General features: G+C 52.8%; 6 protein-coding genes across 6 annotated transcripts; 5 read left to right on the top strand and 1 right to left on the bottom strand.

The window, feature by feature from the left end:
- Positions 1-74: 74 nt before the first annotated feature.
- On the top strand, positions 75-2,942 carry PG985_003883 (uncharacterized protein; the record flags this gene model as incomplete). Its single annotated transcript, XM_066823652.1, has 7 exons — positions 75-271; positions 478-1,044; positions 1,098-1,619; positions 1,675-1,813; positions 1,898-1,983; positions 2,041-2,114; positions 2,185-2,942. 7 exons carry the CDS (start codon positions 75-77, stop codon positions 2,940-2,942), a joined length of 2,343 nt encoding a protein of 780 aa, XP_066686812.1.
- Positions 2,943-4,332: 1,390 nt separating this feature from the next.
- On the top strand, positions 4,333-6,618 carry PG985_003884 (uncharacterized protein; the record flags this gene model as incomplete). Its single annotated transcript, XM_066823653.1, has 11 exons — positions 4,333-4,466; positions 4,745-4,828; positions 4,908-4,976; positions 5,073-5,272; positions 5,339-5,424; positions 5,497-5,633; positions 5,699-5,819; positions 5,873-5,963; positions 6,028-6,267; positions 6,324-6,438; positions 6,501-6,618. 11 exons carry the CDS (start codon positions 4,333-4,335, stop codon positions 6,616-6,618), a joined length of 1,395 nt encoding a protein of 464 aa, XP_066686813.1.
- Positions 6,619-7,316: 698 nt separating this feature from the next.
- PG985_003885 (uncharacterized protein) lies at positions 7,317-8,337 on the top strand (the record flags this gene model as incomplete). The annotated part of the gene is made up of 2 exons (XM_066823654.1): positions 7,317-7,475; positions 7,603-8,337. 2 exons carry the CDS (start codon positions 7,317-7,319, stop codon positions 8,335-8,337), a joined length of 894 nt encoding a protein of 297 aa, XP_066686814.1.
- A 904-nt stretch (positions 8,338-9,241) lies between these two features.
- PG985_003886 (uncharacterized protein) lies at positions 9,242-9,760 on the bottom strand (the record flags this gene model as incomplete). The annotated part of the gene is made up of 1 exon (XM_066823655.1): positions 9,242-9,760. The coding sequence occupies one exon, from the start codon at positions 9,758-9,760 to the stop codon at positions 9,242-9,244; it is 519 nt and encodes a 172-aa protein (XP_066686815.1).
- Positions 9,761-11,370: 1,610 nt separating this feature from the next.
- Positions 11,371-12,378, top strand: PG985_003887 (uncharacterized protein; the record flags this gene model as incomplete). Its single annotated transcript, XM_066823656.1, has 2 exons — positions 11,371-11,671; positions 11,798-12,378. 2 exons carry the CDS (start codon positions 11,371-11,373, stop codon positions 12,376-12,378), a joined length of 882 nt encoding a protein of 293 aa, XP_066686816.1.
- A 1,968-nt stretch (positions 12,379-14,346) lies between these two features.
- Positions 14,347-14,805, top strand: PG985_003888 (uncharacterized protein; the record flags this gene model as incomplete). The annotated part of the gene is made up of 1 exon (XM_066823657.1): positions 14,347-14,805. The coding sequence occupies one exon, from the start codon at positions 14,347-14,349 to the stop codon at positions 14,803-14,805; it is 459 nt and encodes a 152-aa protein (XP_066686817.1).
- Between the last annotated feature and the right edge of the window lie 71 nt (positions 14,806-14,876).

Here is a 14,876-nt window from a genome sequence, read left to right on the forward strand (position 1 = left end):
ATCCGGCACAAGCCGCTCCAGCAAGCCCCCGACCCGCCGCGCCCCATGGCTTCGCATGGTCTGGATTTGGCGTCATGACAGAAATTGCGCCTTCCACCTCGGGCTCCGATGGCCAGGCCGACGAACGCCTAGCCGCCTGTTTCAATTGCAAACGTTCCAAGTTGAAGTGCGTGCGACACGGTGGCAGCGCGACCTGCACCCGATGTCGACAGCGAAGGATCGACTGCGCTGCTCCCGCTTACCATGTCGGAAGGCATAAGGGAGTCAAAAAGTACGTTTCTTTTCCACCCCAAACCTTATCTGCCTTTCTCCTGCCTTCCCTTCGGTCGAGTTGCGTTTTGAGTGGAGCCCCCGACCATTCCCAGTCCGTCCTGTCATTGATCCATCGACTTCATGCCTTCCATACTACCTACAAGTCATGATTGATGCATGATGCTACGTCTGCTCTGCTGACCGATTTCATTCCCCTCTGTCCAGTAAGCATTCTGGCCTTGAAAAAGCAGTCTACCAGATCGAGCAGGCCTTGCGGAGGTCAAGCTCCGCCTCCGATCAGATCCAAAATGCTGAACAGGCCACAGAGCTGCGCTACTTACTAGACCGGAGCCGCGAGCTTCTCGGGAACCGTGCCCATGCTGGACCATCCCATGCCAATAGTCAGCATCAGCAGGCTACTAGTAGTGAACAAGACCTTGGTCCGTCTCCTCATCAAAGCAGCACTTCTTCGCTCGAGACCCCTAGGTCTCATACCGACCAAGGTTCCTCTCGCAAGGTCGAAGACGACCAGCTCAACCTCGATGATGCCGAGAACCCATTGCAGCTTCTGGCCAGGACATCAGAGCTGCTTTCATCCATAACCGCCCAACCACAAGGTTCGGGACCAAGCCGTTTCCCTTCCGGGGCCAATGCCAACCGCGCCGCACCGAGCGACAATGATCTGCAGAAGTTCTTCGGTCGCTTCCAGGCACGTCTGGATGTTGGCGATGACCTGGATCCCATCGACCTTGGCCTCTTAACTCTGGCGGAGGCCGAGGCACTCTTCGCATAGTATGTCGTCTGTGTTCCGCTTACTATGGTCGAGAAACGCTGACGTCTTGCAGTTTCTATGAAAAGTTGGCGCATACGAGATGGGGAATCGACCCTATCATACATACTGTCGACTTTGTTCGAAGCCGTTCGGCATTCTTGTTCACGTCCATAGCCGCTGCTTCGGCTCTCTTCTCCCCATCATTGGAAGCATTATACAAGAGACTGTCCAATCATCGTCAGAAACTGGCCGGGCGGATCATGACCAATCGGTACAAATCCGTGGAGATCATCTTGGCATTCATGGTCAACATCCCCTGGATCTCGGCCGGCGAGCATTGGGCCGACGACGAAACGTCCACGTATATTTCTATGGCTTTGACCGTAGCTCTTGACCTGTCGCTTAACAAGGTCATTCTTCCGGAGACACCCGACATCCGAATGTTGGACTCAATTGCTTCCTCGGATTGCATATCGGCCAGAAGGGCTCTTACGATCGATGGATTTCCTGATGTCGACGCGGACTCGCTGATAGGAAGGAGACTACTGAGAAGGCGGGAGCGCACCTGGTTGTCACTATATGTTCTCGAGCGAGGGTAATCCGTGCCGAATATGCGACTTGATTGATCATATGGCTAATGCAGTATACAGTATTTGCCTTGCTCGAGGCCGGGATCCGATCCTTCCCATGTCGCCTCTTATCATGACATGCGACCAGTGGCACCTGTCCGACCTCGCCGATCGGTGGGACGGCTCTATCGTGTCTGTCGCGGTTTTACGACGAGATCTGGTAGGCAATCAATGTTCCCGGCAGACAACAACGGATGTTGGTTCTGGTGTATTGGAATACCTTGTACTGACTTGAAGCCCGCAGACCAACTTAATCTCTCGTGTACGCAGCATATGCGACGCCCATGAAGGCAGCGATGAGGTCAGCTTCGATTCAGCCATTGTAGAGAGGTAGGCAGGAAGACCAACCAGAGGATTACCGTTCAAGCACAACTAATTCGCTGCCAGGTTGAAAGCCGAGATTACTATTTTCTTTGACAGATGGTATCAAACATGGCCATTCCAGATTGGCGACCGAGAACGTAAGTATATCTCAACCTGCATGTGCGCTCACACACTGGTAGCAACTCATTAAAACTGGTTATAATATAGAGTTGGCCTTACCGCCTTATGTGGAAATACTGGCCTCGCATACGCGACTCTCCATGTACAGCAGCGTCATCAATCATGGCACCGCGCCTGCCGCTGCCCGCCAGTTCTTCCGGGCGGCCGGCCTCTCAGCGGCCCTGAACGTGCTGCGCGTGGCGGTCCAGGGCGAAGGTCAGCTCAAGACGATGCCTAACAACACGGCCATCATGATTTCGTTCGCGGCGTGCTTCGCGCTGCACATCAGTACTACGGCGGATGCCGGTCGCGACTCGACCCTGGCCCCAAGCATCCGCACGCTGATAGCCGAGACCACTGAGACACTCGAGCGTATTGGGTCAACGCCCGTGCAGCGGAAGGGGCTGTCGTGCCTCTTTGCGCGCCAGCTTCAGCACATCCTGAAGCTTGCAGCGAGGTCATCGTCGGATCACTCTCGGCATCCCGAGATGGCAACATCGTCATCTACTGTGGCGACGGCGAGGGAGTCTGATGTATTGCCCGCGAATATAAAGAACGACATGGGTGGTAGTAGTGTTTCGATGGCAAACAACGGTACGGCAGCTGGACCCGCCATGGATATGGGGGCAGCGGCGGCTGGTGGGGGGCCGAGTATGCCTCCGGATTATCTCATGTTCTCGACTATGTCGAATAACGAGCTGGACGAAGTGATTATCAACACTGATGTGGGTATGGAAACTCTGTGGGATGACTTTCAGTTTCATAACTCGGATCTGGACTGGATGGACTGGAAAACATTTGCGTAGTTTTCCATCGAACGGCCTAGGCTGGGCCGGTAGGGAAGTCAATACTTCGACGTTCCAATGCCGTGTGACGCGAGGCGCAACACGGTATTTTGTGCATGCAGGAGGAACACGATGTCTCATAACAAGGTTCCAATTAATATGCAGTCTACACTCGGGATGCGGGTGGGCGTGTTTAGTGCTGCCCCTTAACTGGCCAGCGACAAGATTAGACTTTTAGGGCTGATCCAGCTTTCGGGCTGTTGAGATGTTCTAGAACATCGAACAACCGCACAAGTATAGTTGTGAAGCTTTTCCTGAACCACGCTTGCCATCAAGAGATAAACACCAAATTCATCATGTATTGCCTATTGTTATTCCAAGTCCACATTGATTGCTTGTGGTTGAAGATACGATATCATCTTAACGACACGGGGTGCCAATATACTTGTCGCGAAGACGAATTCTTTATACGAGATGCCCCGCCGCTCGCCTGCTGGCTGATTCTTGTTATGTTAGCCGCTGGAGATACGCAACGCCACGGTGCTAAAGAAGCATTCTAGACCAAAGCAACTGAACTGATAGTTTAATGTACTTTATGTATATACCCGGAGGCTGGATTCAAGACATGTACTCCTCCAGCACTTGAGGCAATGCAGGCACCAGTACGAGGTAGGGTGATACAGCCACGAATCTCTGCCAAAGCGAATCCGGAACCGTGCCCGCCAAAATCTGGTAGATATTAGTCACCTCAATACCACCAGATCTTGAACCAACATGGTACTTTCGCCGTGATCTTCTCTAACTCACTGCTATCGTCGTCATGGTTGAGCTCTCGGATATTAATGAACGCCCGTCAGCTCCCTCGTTACCCCAGACTTCTCACCCACTAGCGGTCTAGGTGGCTAGCCCCTAGACCAGAGAGGAGCTTGACCCCCCCTGCCCCCGCAATTTCCCCAACCCAAGACCTCCCCTTGCTGCATCTTGGCCCTGGTCCCCTAACGTGTTGTACCCAGATAGCCGGAAGGTCGGAAGATACCCTTGCATCGTCCTTCGCTCTGCTCTAATCTTGCCGCTTACCTGCTTAACACCTACCTGACTCTGACTAGTTTCAAGCCACCCCGCAACGCTGTTGGCTGCGAGAGGCTTGCTGCGTAATGAAAAGGGAAAGATTGCCCAGTATCGGCCCGTACGCTGGGGCGGTAGCTTAATATGTTATGTATTTAGGGCAGAGCTGAGCAGAAGGAACTCTTGTCATGTTCAAGCTTTCTCTCGGCGCCCCAACCCCCAAAGCTATCTTGCCGTTTTTGGAGAAAGACAAGCTCAGGAAGACTCAACACACATCATCGACCTCCCATGGACTGACTGATTGAAGCAACACAAGACGACAAACCACTACGCCCCCCGCTACATCATGTCGCCCATAATTGGGAACGATGTCGACAAGTCCCACGTTGACGAGGTCGAGAAGCGCGATCTCAGCGCTGGCTCTGTCGACATGGATGACCACCACATGACGCGCAAGATTCTCTGGAAGCTCGACACGAGGTATGCTTTTCTTTCTTTCTTGGACGCAGACAGCTACCGTCGCCATGGATGCGACTGAGACTTGCTTTTTGTTGGCATAGAAGCTGATCATACACCTCGCCGACCCGAACAACAGAATCTTGCCGGTACTTGCCGTCCTGTTCCTTTGCTCATTCCTTGACCGAACCAATGTCGGGAATGCCAGACTGTGAGTTGTCAACTACCATGGATGCTATTATATTTGGCAGCATATGTTGCCAAAGCCCATTGCGCGTCTTTACTCACACATTGGCGTGTAGTTACCGTCTCGAGGAGGACACCCACATGACAGATCACCAGTACGACCAAGGCCTAGCCGTCTACTATGCCACTTACATTGCCAGGTTCGTTTTGACACCCTTAGAAAGCTATGCATCTCAGTCGCAATAAAGTGCGCTAACGTGGTTGCCCGCGGTATATCAGCGAGATACCCAGCAACTTGATTATGAAACGCGTGAGCCCGAAGAAATGGTTACCGTTCCTAACGTTCGCGTAAGTGTTCCCACCCGCGCATACTTCATAGAATCCTAGGGCACAAGATACGGGTGATGTCCGGTATTCGAGTTTTGTTGGCTGATATTTTGGCAGATGGGGACTTGTCGCAATGTGTCTGGGCTTTGTGCAGAACTTTGCCGGTTTTGTTGCGGTCCGCGCCATCCTGGGTCTGACGGAGGGCGGTTTGCTGCCGGGCATGATTCTTTACCTATCCGGTATCTACAGGAGGGAAGAGCTCGCACTTCGAATCGGCCTGTTCTATACAGCAGCGTCCCTGTCCGGCGCATTTGGAGGTCGGTATCCATTTTTGGTATTATACGTCATTTGACCAACAGCTCATTGACCCCGTCCATGTTTAGGTCTTCTTGCACGCGGGCTCGCTGAAATTGGCACTCGAGGCAACTTGAGCTCATGGCGTTGGATCTTTGTCATTGAAGGGCTTCTTGTAGGACCGCTCCTTTCCTTCTCCCGTGTCTGCCGCAAATGATACGCCAGACTTGCTAAATCCGTTCTGCAGACTATCGTCGTCGCCATCGCCGTTTACTTCATCTTGCCCAATGGTCTCGGCGATGCCAAGTTTCTCACCCCCGAAGAGAGGGAGTTTGCCATGCGTCGCGTGCATGGCTCGGGTCGTGGCGATAGTCTTCACGAAAGGTAATTTCCACATTCATCAAGATAGATATGGTAATCAGTAGGCTGACATAAACTTTCGCATCTAGGGAGGCTAACGAGAAATTCTCCTGGTCGGAGGTTCGACGTGGCATATTCAGCTTCTTGACATGGAGCACGGCTCTTGCGTACTTCGGCATCCTCGCTGGTCTGTACTCTTTTGGACTCTTCGTAAGATATTCTGATCCGTACCGAAGTGCACTCAAATCCTAACATATGGTCAGCTACCAACTATTATCGCTGCGCTCGGATACACATCCAACGAAGCTCAGCTCTGGTCCGTCATCCCCTACGCTGCGGCTGCTGTTGTCACTGGTGAGTTCATTTAAATTCCAATCTACTGTCGCCAGACCAGCAAGTATCTAATATTCAAATTTAGTCATTGTCGCCTTCCTGTCTGACAGGTTGCGAGTGCGAGGCATCATCATGCTGTTCACACTTCCAATCGCCATCATTGGATATGCGGCCATCGCCAACACGACCAATGCGCGCGTCAAATACGGCATGACGTTCCTCATGGCCATCGGTCTCTACTCAAGTGTTCCACCGGTTCTCGGCTGGCTGTCGAACAACTCTGCGGGCCATTACAAGCGGGCGACGACGAGCGCATTGCAGCTTGGTAAGTGCGGAGCTAGAGGAGACCTTTGTCAGACACCTACTAACGCCAAATCGCAGCCATCGCCAATGCAGGTGGTTTCGTGACTGTTTTTGTCTATCCCAAAAGCCAAGGGCCACAGTACCACGAAGGCCACACCATTATCTTGGGACTGCTAGTCGCCGGGTGGTTCCTGTAAGTCACACCTTCCTCTTGCCGTTATGGAGGGTACAGTGGGCTAATTTACACGCGTTCAGCATTCTCGCTAGTGTCCTCTACTGCTGGAAGGTCAACAGGGACAAGGCGCATGGCAACTATGACAAGTTCATCGGATCTGGCGACGACAGGGACCCAACATTCAAGCTGGTAATGTAGAGAGGCAAGCAGACTGCCTTATAGACCGTCCATCGCAGTATATACACCCCAAGTAATGTATTCTCCAGTAAGGGCTTGCCAATTTCCAAATGGTATATGTTACTATTGCCCAGGTTTCAAGACATAGATTGTTATATCTTCGTCGCTAGTCACAGTCTTGTCAAAGCCTGTAGGTCAGGAGGCTCGAGTCGGAAACAGAAATCAGTGACACTACAAGTATCTAGGCATTTGGTATGTCGTCCAAAATCCAATTAACCTTAAAACACAAATGCATGATTAAGTCGCAGAGGAAGTGCAGGCTGAGACGCAGCCCAGCCGGCCCAACTACCGAATCTGACGCCATTGTGACCCGGACAAGTCCAGACCCGCTGAAGCTAAGGAACCCCCAAGACAAAGGCCTAGAAACCCGCTAGACTTGGAGCCGACAATCCGAACGCCCCCACTGAGCCACTGACAAGAAGCTTGTTTCCATCGATCTTCAAATTGTCAACCCACTAAACACATGCTGTGTCGGAGCTTGAACAATAGCCGATCGATTTTCCCTCGGCTACGTCAATGATGGCAATAACACTCGCTCCCGCGACTCGATGGCCTGGCCTCTCCCTTCGCGACATGACGCCGCAACAACAATTTCCACCATACAGCACTTCTGAGCATTGGCAACCAAAGAAAAAAGGACGGACTGCTTTGCCCCGAAAATGTCGAAACTCTCCGACGCCGTCAAGGCCCTCATCAACGCTTCTCACGCGGCGCCGGGCATCACCAAGGCCTCGCCGCAGGTCCAGCCGGCCTTGAAGAGATTCGCAGAGGATGCGCACACGAAGCAGGTCGGGCTCCCGTCATGGGTCACAGTCTCGGTAAGCTACTTTGATACATTGTTCCCTTTTGCGAAAGTCAATTGGGCCTAGCAGCTTGCAGAACCACAGGGCCGAGTTGCTACACCATACCTAGCTCGAGTTCGACTAACGCCGATGTGAACTCCAGACAGCCGTGAGCGCGACCATGAACTGCCCCGAAGCCATGACCTCCGTCTTCCACCTCGCCAACGAAAAGTCCCATACCGACAACGCGACGCCGACGCAGAACGCCGAGCTGATCCGCGAAGTCGGCCTCAAATGCATCTCCTTCAACGGCATCCCGCGCTCCATCAACTGCCTCAACGCCTTCTACGGCAGCCTCCCCGAAGACGTCGCCAAGTCCCTCCAAGCAAGGCCGCCCTCGCGCGAGCTCACGCCACGCAACGTCGAGGCGCGCAAGGCTGGCGGCCTCGCCCTCTGGGATTCCGTCTACACGGGCTTCGAGCGCAAGCTGCTCGACAAGCTGGGCCGCAGCCACCCGGACCTGCCCGTGCACATCCTGAACGGGCACTACTCGAATCTGCTGTCGAACCCGCCGCGCGACGAGGTTCTGGCCGAACAGTACAGTAAAAACAACGTGACGGTGGTGGGGCGCGTGCTGACGAGCCTGGTGGCCATCTCCTGCCTGCGGGCGCAGACGGGCGTGGGGCCCCAGGTCGTGTCGCACATCTTCGGCCTGCGCAAGGCGTACGAGCAGGGGGATGCGCGCGCGCCGGGCGAGGTCGAGGTCCGGGGCGGCGAGTGGTTGGCGTCCGATGAGGGGAACCTCTGGCTGCTGGGGCACGTCGACCGGCTTGTCGAGGCGATCGGCGGCGCGGGACAGGGGACGACGTTTGCGCCTGGTCTTAAGTCTAAGTTATAATAGGCCCCTTTACCTCCTTACCTGAGGGTAAGGAAAGGAGGCGAAAATTGGTTGACGAAGTTGCATGATAGTTTGTATATATGCCTGCATCGAAAGTGGTACTCTGGTAGGAGCCCACTGCTCATAAGAATAATAGGATGATTATGTCACCTTCCCGTGTGTCAGGCTGGCAGCCTGTATTCAATCTCGACTCCTTTTCACTGTTCCGAGTCATACTAGGTTACCCTGTGCCGGATAATGGTACCGGAGATACAGACCCTGGCCTCTGCCAAGCCTGTCACATCCGATCATATGCTGCTGAATGACAGGGATCCCGTCCTCTCTCCCGTGTATTAGCAGCAGAGAGCCGTCTTAGAGAAAGCCATATGATAAAAGAATGGGGGCGCAGTATAATACAATTTGAATTACTCCGATAGCCGCTGTGACAGCAACCTCAACAGCTATGTCACCCAAGCAAGATGGCTTACAACCGGTAAAGATCAGGCCTAGAGGTTCTCTTTCAGGAGGATAATGATAATCAATTGCCCTGCTCCTTATGTGGTGGGTAAAAAAGAATAGACGTTAATAAGTAATAAGTGTACAGGTGTATGAAAAAGAAATTACAAGGCCCCCCAAAGCGCCCGGCATTCTAAGCAAATAACAGATGCCACCGTTATAAATGGTACAATAGTAATACACTTCCGGTAGACTGGCGGATGCGCGAGCACACCAGATGTACTTGGTGTCGATAGATAGATCGGAGCAGTCGGATCTGGCCAGCCTTCCACTGGTCCCTCCTTTCTTCTTTCATCGTCGAATCCATATATATATGTTGCCTCCCGTCTGACGATGTGCACCAGCCAGCTACCGGATAGAAGCGAAACCACATTACACCCATGGAAAACAGGGTCTTGGTCTTCATCGCTTAGCTGCTGATGGTGCTGTTGGCGCTGATGGTGCCGTTGTTGTTGGCATTGTTGTTGGCGTTGGCGCTCCTGAACGTGGGGTCGCACTTAATCTCCCGGACGAAGAAGGCGCCGCCGTTCTGGGCGCGCCAGGGGCCGTTGCCGCCGTCGCCAAAGGTGGTGTCGACGTTGGGCCCGCGGACGAGGGTGACGATCTGGCCCCGGGTGTCGATGAGCTGGCAGCGGGCCGTCGCGGTGCCGTTGTTGGTGTTGAGGGTGACGGCCTTGTAGGGGCCCTGGAAGCCGGGGAACTTGGTGTCCAACTCGCCCAGGTCGGTGGCCAGCAGCTCGGCCGCCACGCCGCCGAAGAAGTCGGCCAGCAGGTTGTCGAAGAACTCCGTGTCCAGCGAGACGCGGAGGGGGCCGTCGGCGCGCTTCTCGACGACGGCGGCGGGGGCGGTGGCCCGCTTCCCTATGAGGGGCAGCTTCATGGCTGTTGCCATGGTCAGGAAGCAGAGGAGGATGGTGGTGTATTGCATTGTGACTTGTTGTGACTTGGTGAAGATGAGTGTGGAAGCTAGGTAGTGTTGGTCTCAAAGGAGACGTCAAAGTGAATATACTGGTAAGAAGCACCTAAGCGAATGAGAAGAAAGAAAGGGATGTCTTTCGAGATTGGAGTTGGTGCTGTTGATTGATGGTGGTGGAAAGGGGTCTGTTACGAGGGACGCGGCGTTTTATATATTCACCTGAGGGTTTTTGTTTATCACGTATTCCTAATGGCTCTTCGTATTTGTATTGTTATAAACAAAACATCTTCATACGGCCACGATGGCTAGTTCATCTGTTAATTGAGATACAGATGCGCAATTAGAACGTACACACTCACACATGAACACACACACTTACATACACAAGCTACCGCATTTCCTGATAAGCCTCCTGCCCCTTCATTGCGATAATATATACGACTTCACTGCTCGAAATACCTACATACGCAAGCTGCCATTAGCGAACCGGAGAGGAGGCCAGGTACGGCAATTGTTTATCTTTCACCCCACGATTTGCGATTTGCGATTTGCGAACTGCGAATTGCGGCAGTGCTGCCGTCCAATACAAGAAACTCCGAGCGAGTCGCGGGGATTCGGATGAGGGGCATATTTGTGTTAAGGCGGTATCATCCGAGCCGTCACACACGGAGGATGCCCGGCAGCCGAACGGCAAAGGCAAGCTGAGGAGAAGCTAAGTTCGGCTCACTTGCTGCCCTTTGCACACAAGAGTCCATCCAGATTGCGAAACCCGCCCTGTCTAGCCCCCAACTTCACACACCCTAGCTCTTCCGAGCCGAGCTGACTTTATTGGCAGTTTCATGAGGTCATGTGTAGTTCGGTAATTTGAGTTGTGGCAGGCGGGTGCTGAGCCACATTGTTGGGGTCGGGTTGGGCAACTACAGTCAATTCGACCGCGGAGAACTTGTACTGCGACGGGTCGAGATCAGGTGAATCCGAGTCTCGGACTCTATAGGAATCACTTTCCAGCAGTAGAGGATTCTAGAACGCCAAAGGAAATCGTCTGTATTGTTAAAATGACTTTCGAGGGCCGAGGCGCCGGCGGTTGAACGACGCGACCAGGCTCGGTTGACAGCTTGCTGAACGACCACCGAGCACCTTACCTTTTTCAGGGGAAAAAAGCTACCCCTCTCACCAGGGATGCTGAATGCATTTTCCTCTGCTTGTTTTCCCTATCCCCATCACCTCCGCTGATCTGGCTCAAAGTCGCCAGGAGATGGCGTCGAATGTTTGATTTTGCTCGCCGAATGGCAATATAATAGGTAGACCACCGCCAAAGTTGTTACAAAAGCAAGTGCATGGTCAGATAATGGGTCGGCCAACGAAGCGCTAACAGCCGACAGCTCATTGGCGATGGTAGCTATGCAATGTAACTCTGTAGATATCACAGAAAGTGAGGCTAGGGAGGCTGTGAAATAGGACGGCTACACACCCTTTGCTTCCAAGACCTCTCAGTTCTTGCAAGTTTCTCCAAGATTCATCGTGCCTTTGCCGGATTCTACCGTGAGGCTCTATCTTGTCGTGAAATACCAGTTTAAACTCCGGCGTCGGACCCTCTGAAGCGAACCACGCACCACAACATCATGTCCATTTCCCTGTTCCTCCTTGGGATATGGTCCCTTGCACTCGGGCCGGTGCCGTTACTCGTCGTTGCTGCTGGCAGCAGCTCGTGTTACAAGCGCGACGGGACGCCTCAGCAAGTGAAGAAGTGGTTGCCCTGTAAACCGGAGGACAAGGCGAGTCCTTGCTGCGACGCGGGTGACTTCTGCATGAGCAACGGCCTTTGCCTCAACGCGGTCGGGAACCAGTGGTTCTCGGCGCAGGGCTGTACGAATCCCAGGTGGGATAGCGGCTGCAACGAGATCTGCAACAGTACTATCCGAGGTGAGCAGAAACTATTGGGCGTGTGAAGAAAGAAAGAAAGAAAGAAAGAACGAAAGCAAGAAAGAGAGGAACTAGAAATATCGGATAGTTTTTTTAGGGGCTAACGTTTTCATGCGATACCCAAAGGCGAGGATGGCTACGGGCTCGTATGGTACTGCGACGTCGTCGACAGTGCGGGCTCGGTCAAGTACTGTTGCGGACCGAACGCCGATTGTTGTAAGCAGCCAAACTTGCAATCGATCGCCATAGCCACGGCCTTGTTTAAGCCGCCAGAGGCGGCAGATGCTCTTACTTCTGCTCCTGCTTCTGTCTCTGCTTCTTCTGTCTCTGCTTCTGCCTCTGCCTCTGCTTCGAGCGGCGGCCCTACCGAGTCTGCGAACCACAGCAATAATGACGATAAGAACGCCAGCAGCGACAACACACGTAATCTCGGGATTGGCCTGGGTGTTGGCATCCCCATGGGCCTGGGCCTCCTTGGCGGCATCATCTTTCTCGGCCTCCAGCTGCGCAAATGGACTGCCGCGGCCCAACAAGCGAACGCACCGACAACAGACAGCGGCGACATCATCTCCCAGAATGTCAAAGAAAGAGATGTGTCTACTATACATTCGCAGCAGCTGAAGCAGCAACCATACATATACCCCTCGGAGCTGAACGGTCACGAGCCTCAAGAGCTGTACGGTGGTTCAAGGGTGATAGCGAGTTGAGATGAGAGTATTCCGTGTAAAAGGGCGCAATGGAAGAAAAGGAAGAAAACACCCTTATAGCACTCGCAAAAAGAGGGTAAGAGGTAAAATGAGATAAGAGAAACGATTTAAACAATTCGATGATTCACTTTGGGGGAATAGGTTCTGGTAGTACTCTCAACGCTTGCATGATAGCATACCTTTGCATCAAATGCATTGTTACAATGCAATCGATGTACCATCTAAGTGGTCATTCCGAAGTCAGCCCCCTCGATCTTCCTTCTTCTACCTATCCTTCAATTTAGACGGCACGCCAGCCGGAGTCTCCTTCCCGATTTACAAGGCTCGTACCTCGTACGCGCTGCCTCGCTCTCGACGTCTACTCGGCGTCCGAACAGTGCTGCGAATGCCCAATTCCGTGGCAGTCGATTGATGGGACGCTAACTGCGACAATTATGGCTCGCACAGTCTTGCTATCAGACAAGTGTCGGTATTTTCATGGTGATGGTCATGCGTCGCGGTATCATCTTCCGCCACCCGCCAATGTACGTCAGAAAGGGAGAAGAATGGTAGAGAGCCGGCAACGGGCGCCGGGAGCAGTTGGCAACGACCCACCGACTGGGGGAAGCAGCCAAGCTCTACCACCGCGAACGTTGCACCTGGAGCTGAACAGCAACGGATATCAAGAGTCGCATGGTGTTCAGGCTGAGACGCACTGAGATTACTAGCTATACAATTGAAAGAAGGAGCCACCCACGGCTTTTACCAAATCGGGAGAAGAGAAACTATGTCACTTGAGATGAGGCGTCCCCATGCTTTTCTCGTATGAACAATTCCGGTCCTACGCATGGTAATGCGCTGGCATGCCGGACTCTGGCATTGATATGATTGTCAATTCACCTAGTCACCAACTTAATCATCTCAAGTGACAGCTCCACGAGCTTCACATATAAGACTTTACAGTAATATTGTATGCTTATGTCAAGTCAACTGGTCTATCGGCAACTCCTGTTCAAATTCATGTTCTTTCTAAATTTGGACTTCTGTCGCTGCAGGCAATCTCGGAGCACTTACCACTTGCAGCTATAATCACCTACAATATAACAAGCCACTGAAATATCACCTGGGATATCTTAAGCTGGGGGAGGCGGAGGAAAGGTACGCCAAGGTTCAGCTGAAAAATGGCTCCTTCCTTCAACGGGCACATCTTAGAATGAGACGCATGTTCTTTTTGCACTTTCCAGGGTATATTGCGCCACCGTACGACCGCTAGAGTCGTTGGCCAACCAGCTTATTGACAGTCTCATAATGGTTTTTTCGTCTCGCCTGATGCCAGTGTGGTATGGATAGGCGGCAGGATGGCCATCACGGCCTTGTCAGAAGTCCATATACTTTCTCCATTCCCCATTCCGTTGACCTTGACTGCCACTCCCTCCTTCGCCATGTTGCTGAATATCCTACCGTGATATGTACCATTTCCCTCGTGTCGTTACCTAGATACGTTGTTGACGACCTTCTGCATATAGTTCGGCATCGGCAATGAAAGCCAGCACAATGACCCTTTCCCTATTCCTCTGGGTCTCGTCGCTGATACTCACATCACTACCATCATTCATCTCCGCCGCCGAAACTAATACGTGCTACAAACATGACGGGAATATTCCTCCGGCAAACAACTACTGACTTCCATGTAATCCGGGTCACGATGGAAGCCCATGCTGCGGCGCAAACGACTTTTGCATGTCCAACGGCTTATGCTTGAACGCAGGTACCAACCAGTTCATATCGGTCCAGGGGTGTACCGACCCTGACGCGAAAGGCTGCAGAGCAAACGGCAATATCTGCGGCGCGGATAAGTTTGATAAGACAGTGAGCTACGAAGACAGCAATTGGGTTTATTTCTTACTGACGTATTATCTCGTGCTTCCCAAAGACTCTAGAGGCTATGCGTTCGTGTGGTTGTGCGAGCCCGGTCCCACCGAGTCCAAGATGAAGTACTGCTGTGGGAGCATCAATTGCTGTCCTAGTAGTGACCAGAACTTACTCGAGATCGACATCGCAACCGACGTATTCAAACCACCGCAGACATCAACAGCTTCCGCTTCTGCTTCTACCTCGTCGGCATCGGCGACCGGTGGCACCAATCAACCCACACACGAAGGCAGCAACACCAACAGCGAAACTAGCAGTAGCAGCGGCAACCCACACGCTCTAGCGATTGGCTTAGGCGTCGGCATCCCTATGGGCCTAGCCCTCCTCGGCAGCATCGTCTTCCTCGGCCTCCAGGTGCGGAAGTGGACTGCTGCTGCTGCGAAACAGACAAACGGGTCGGCAGGCGACGGCGACAACAATAACCCACCAGAGAACGAAGGAAAGGGGAGGCCCAATTCTGGTTTTCAGCGCCAGGAGTTGCATGGTAATCCGACAGGGGCTTCAGAGCTAAACTGAGATAGCAGCACAGAAGAAAAGCAAGAAACTGCGACCAGGGGAAAATGGGATAAAGAAGAGATGTAATTATT

The sequence above is a fragment of the Apiospora marii genome, assembly GCF_038362585.1.
Source record: "Apiospora marii strain CBS 49790 chromosome Unknown utg000003l_segment0_segment0, whole genome shotgun sequence".
In the NCBI taxonomy this organism is placed as follows: Eukaryota; Fungi; Ascomycota; class Sordariomycetes; order Amphisphaeriales; family Apiosporaceae; genus Apiospora; species Apiospora marii.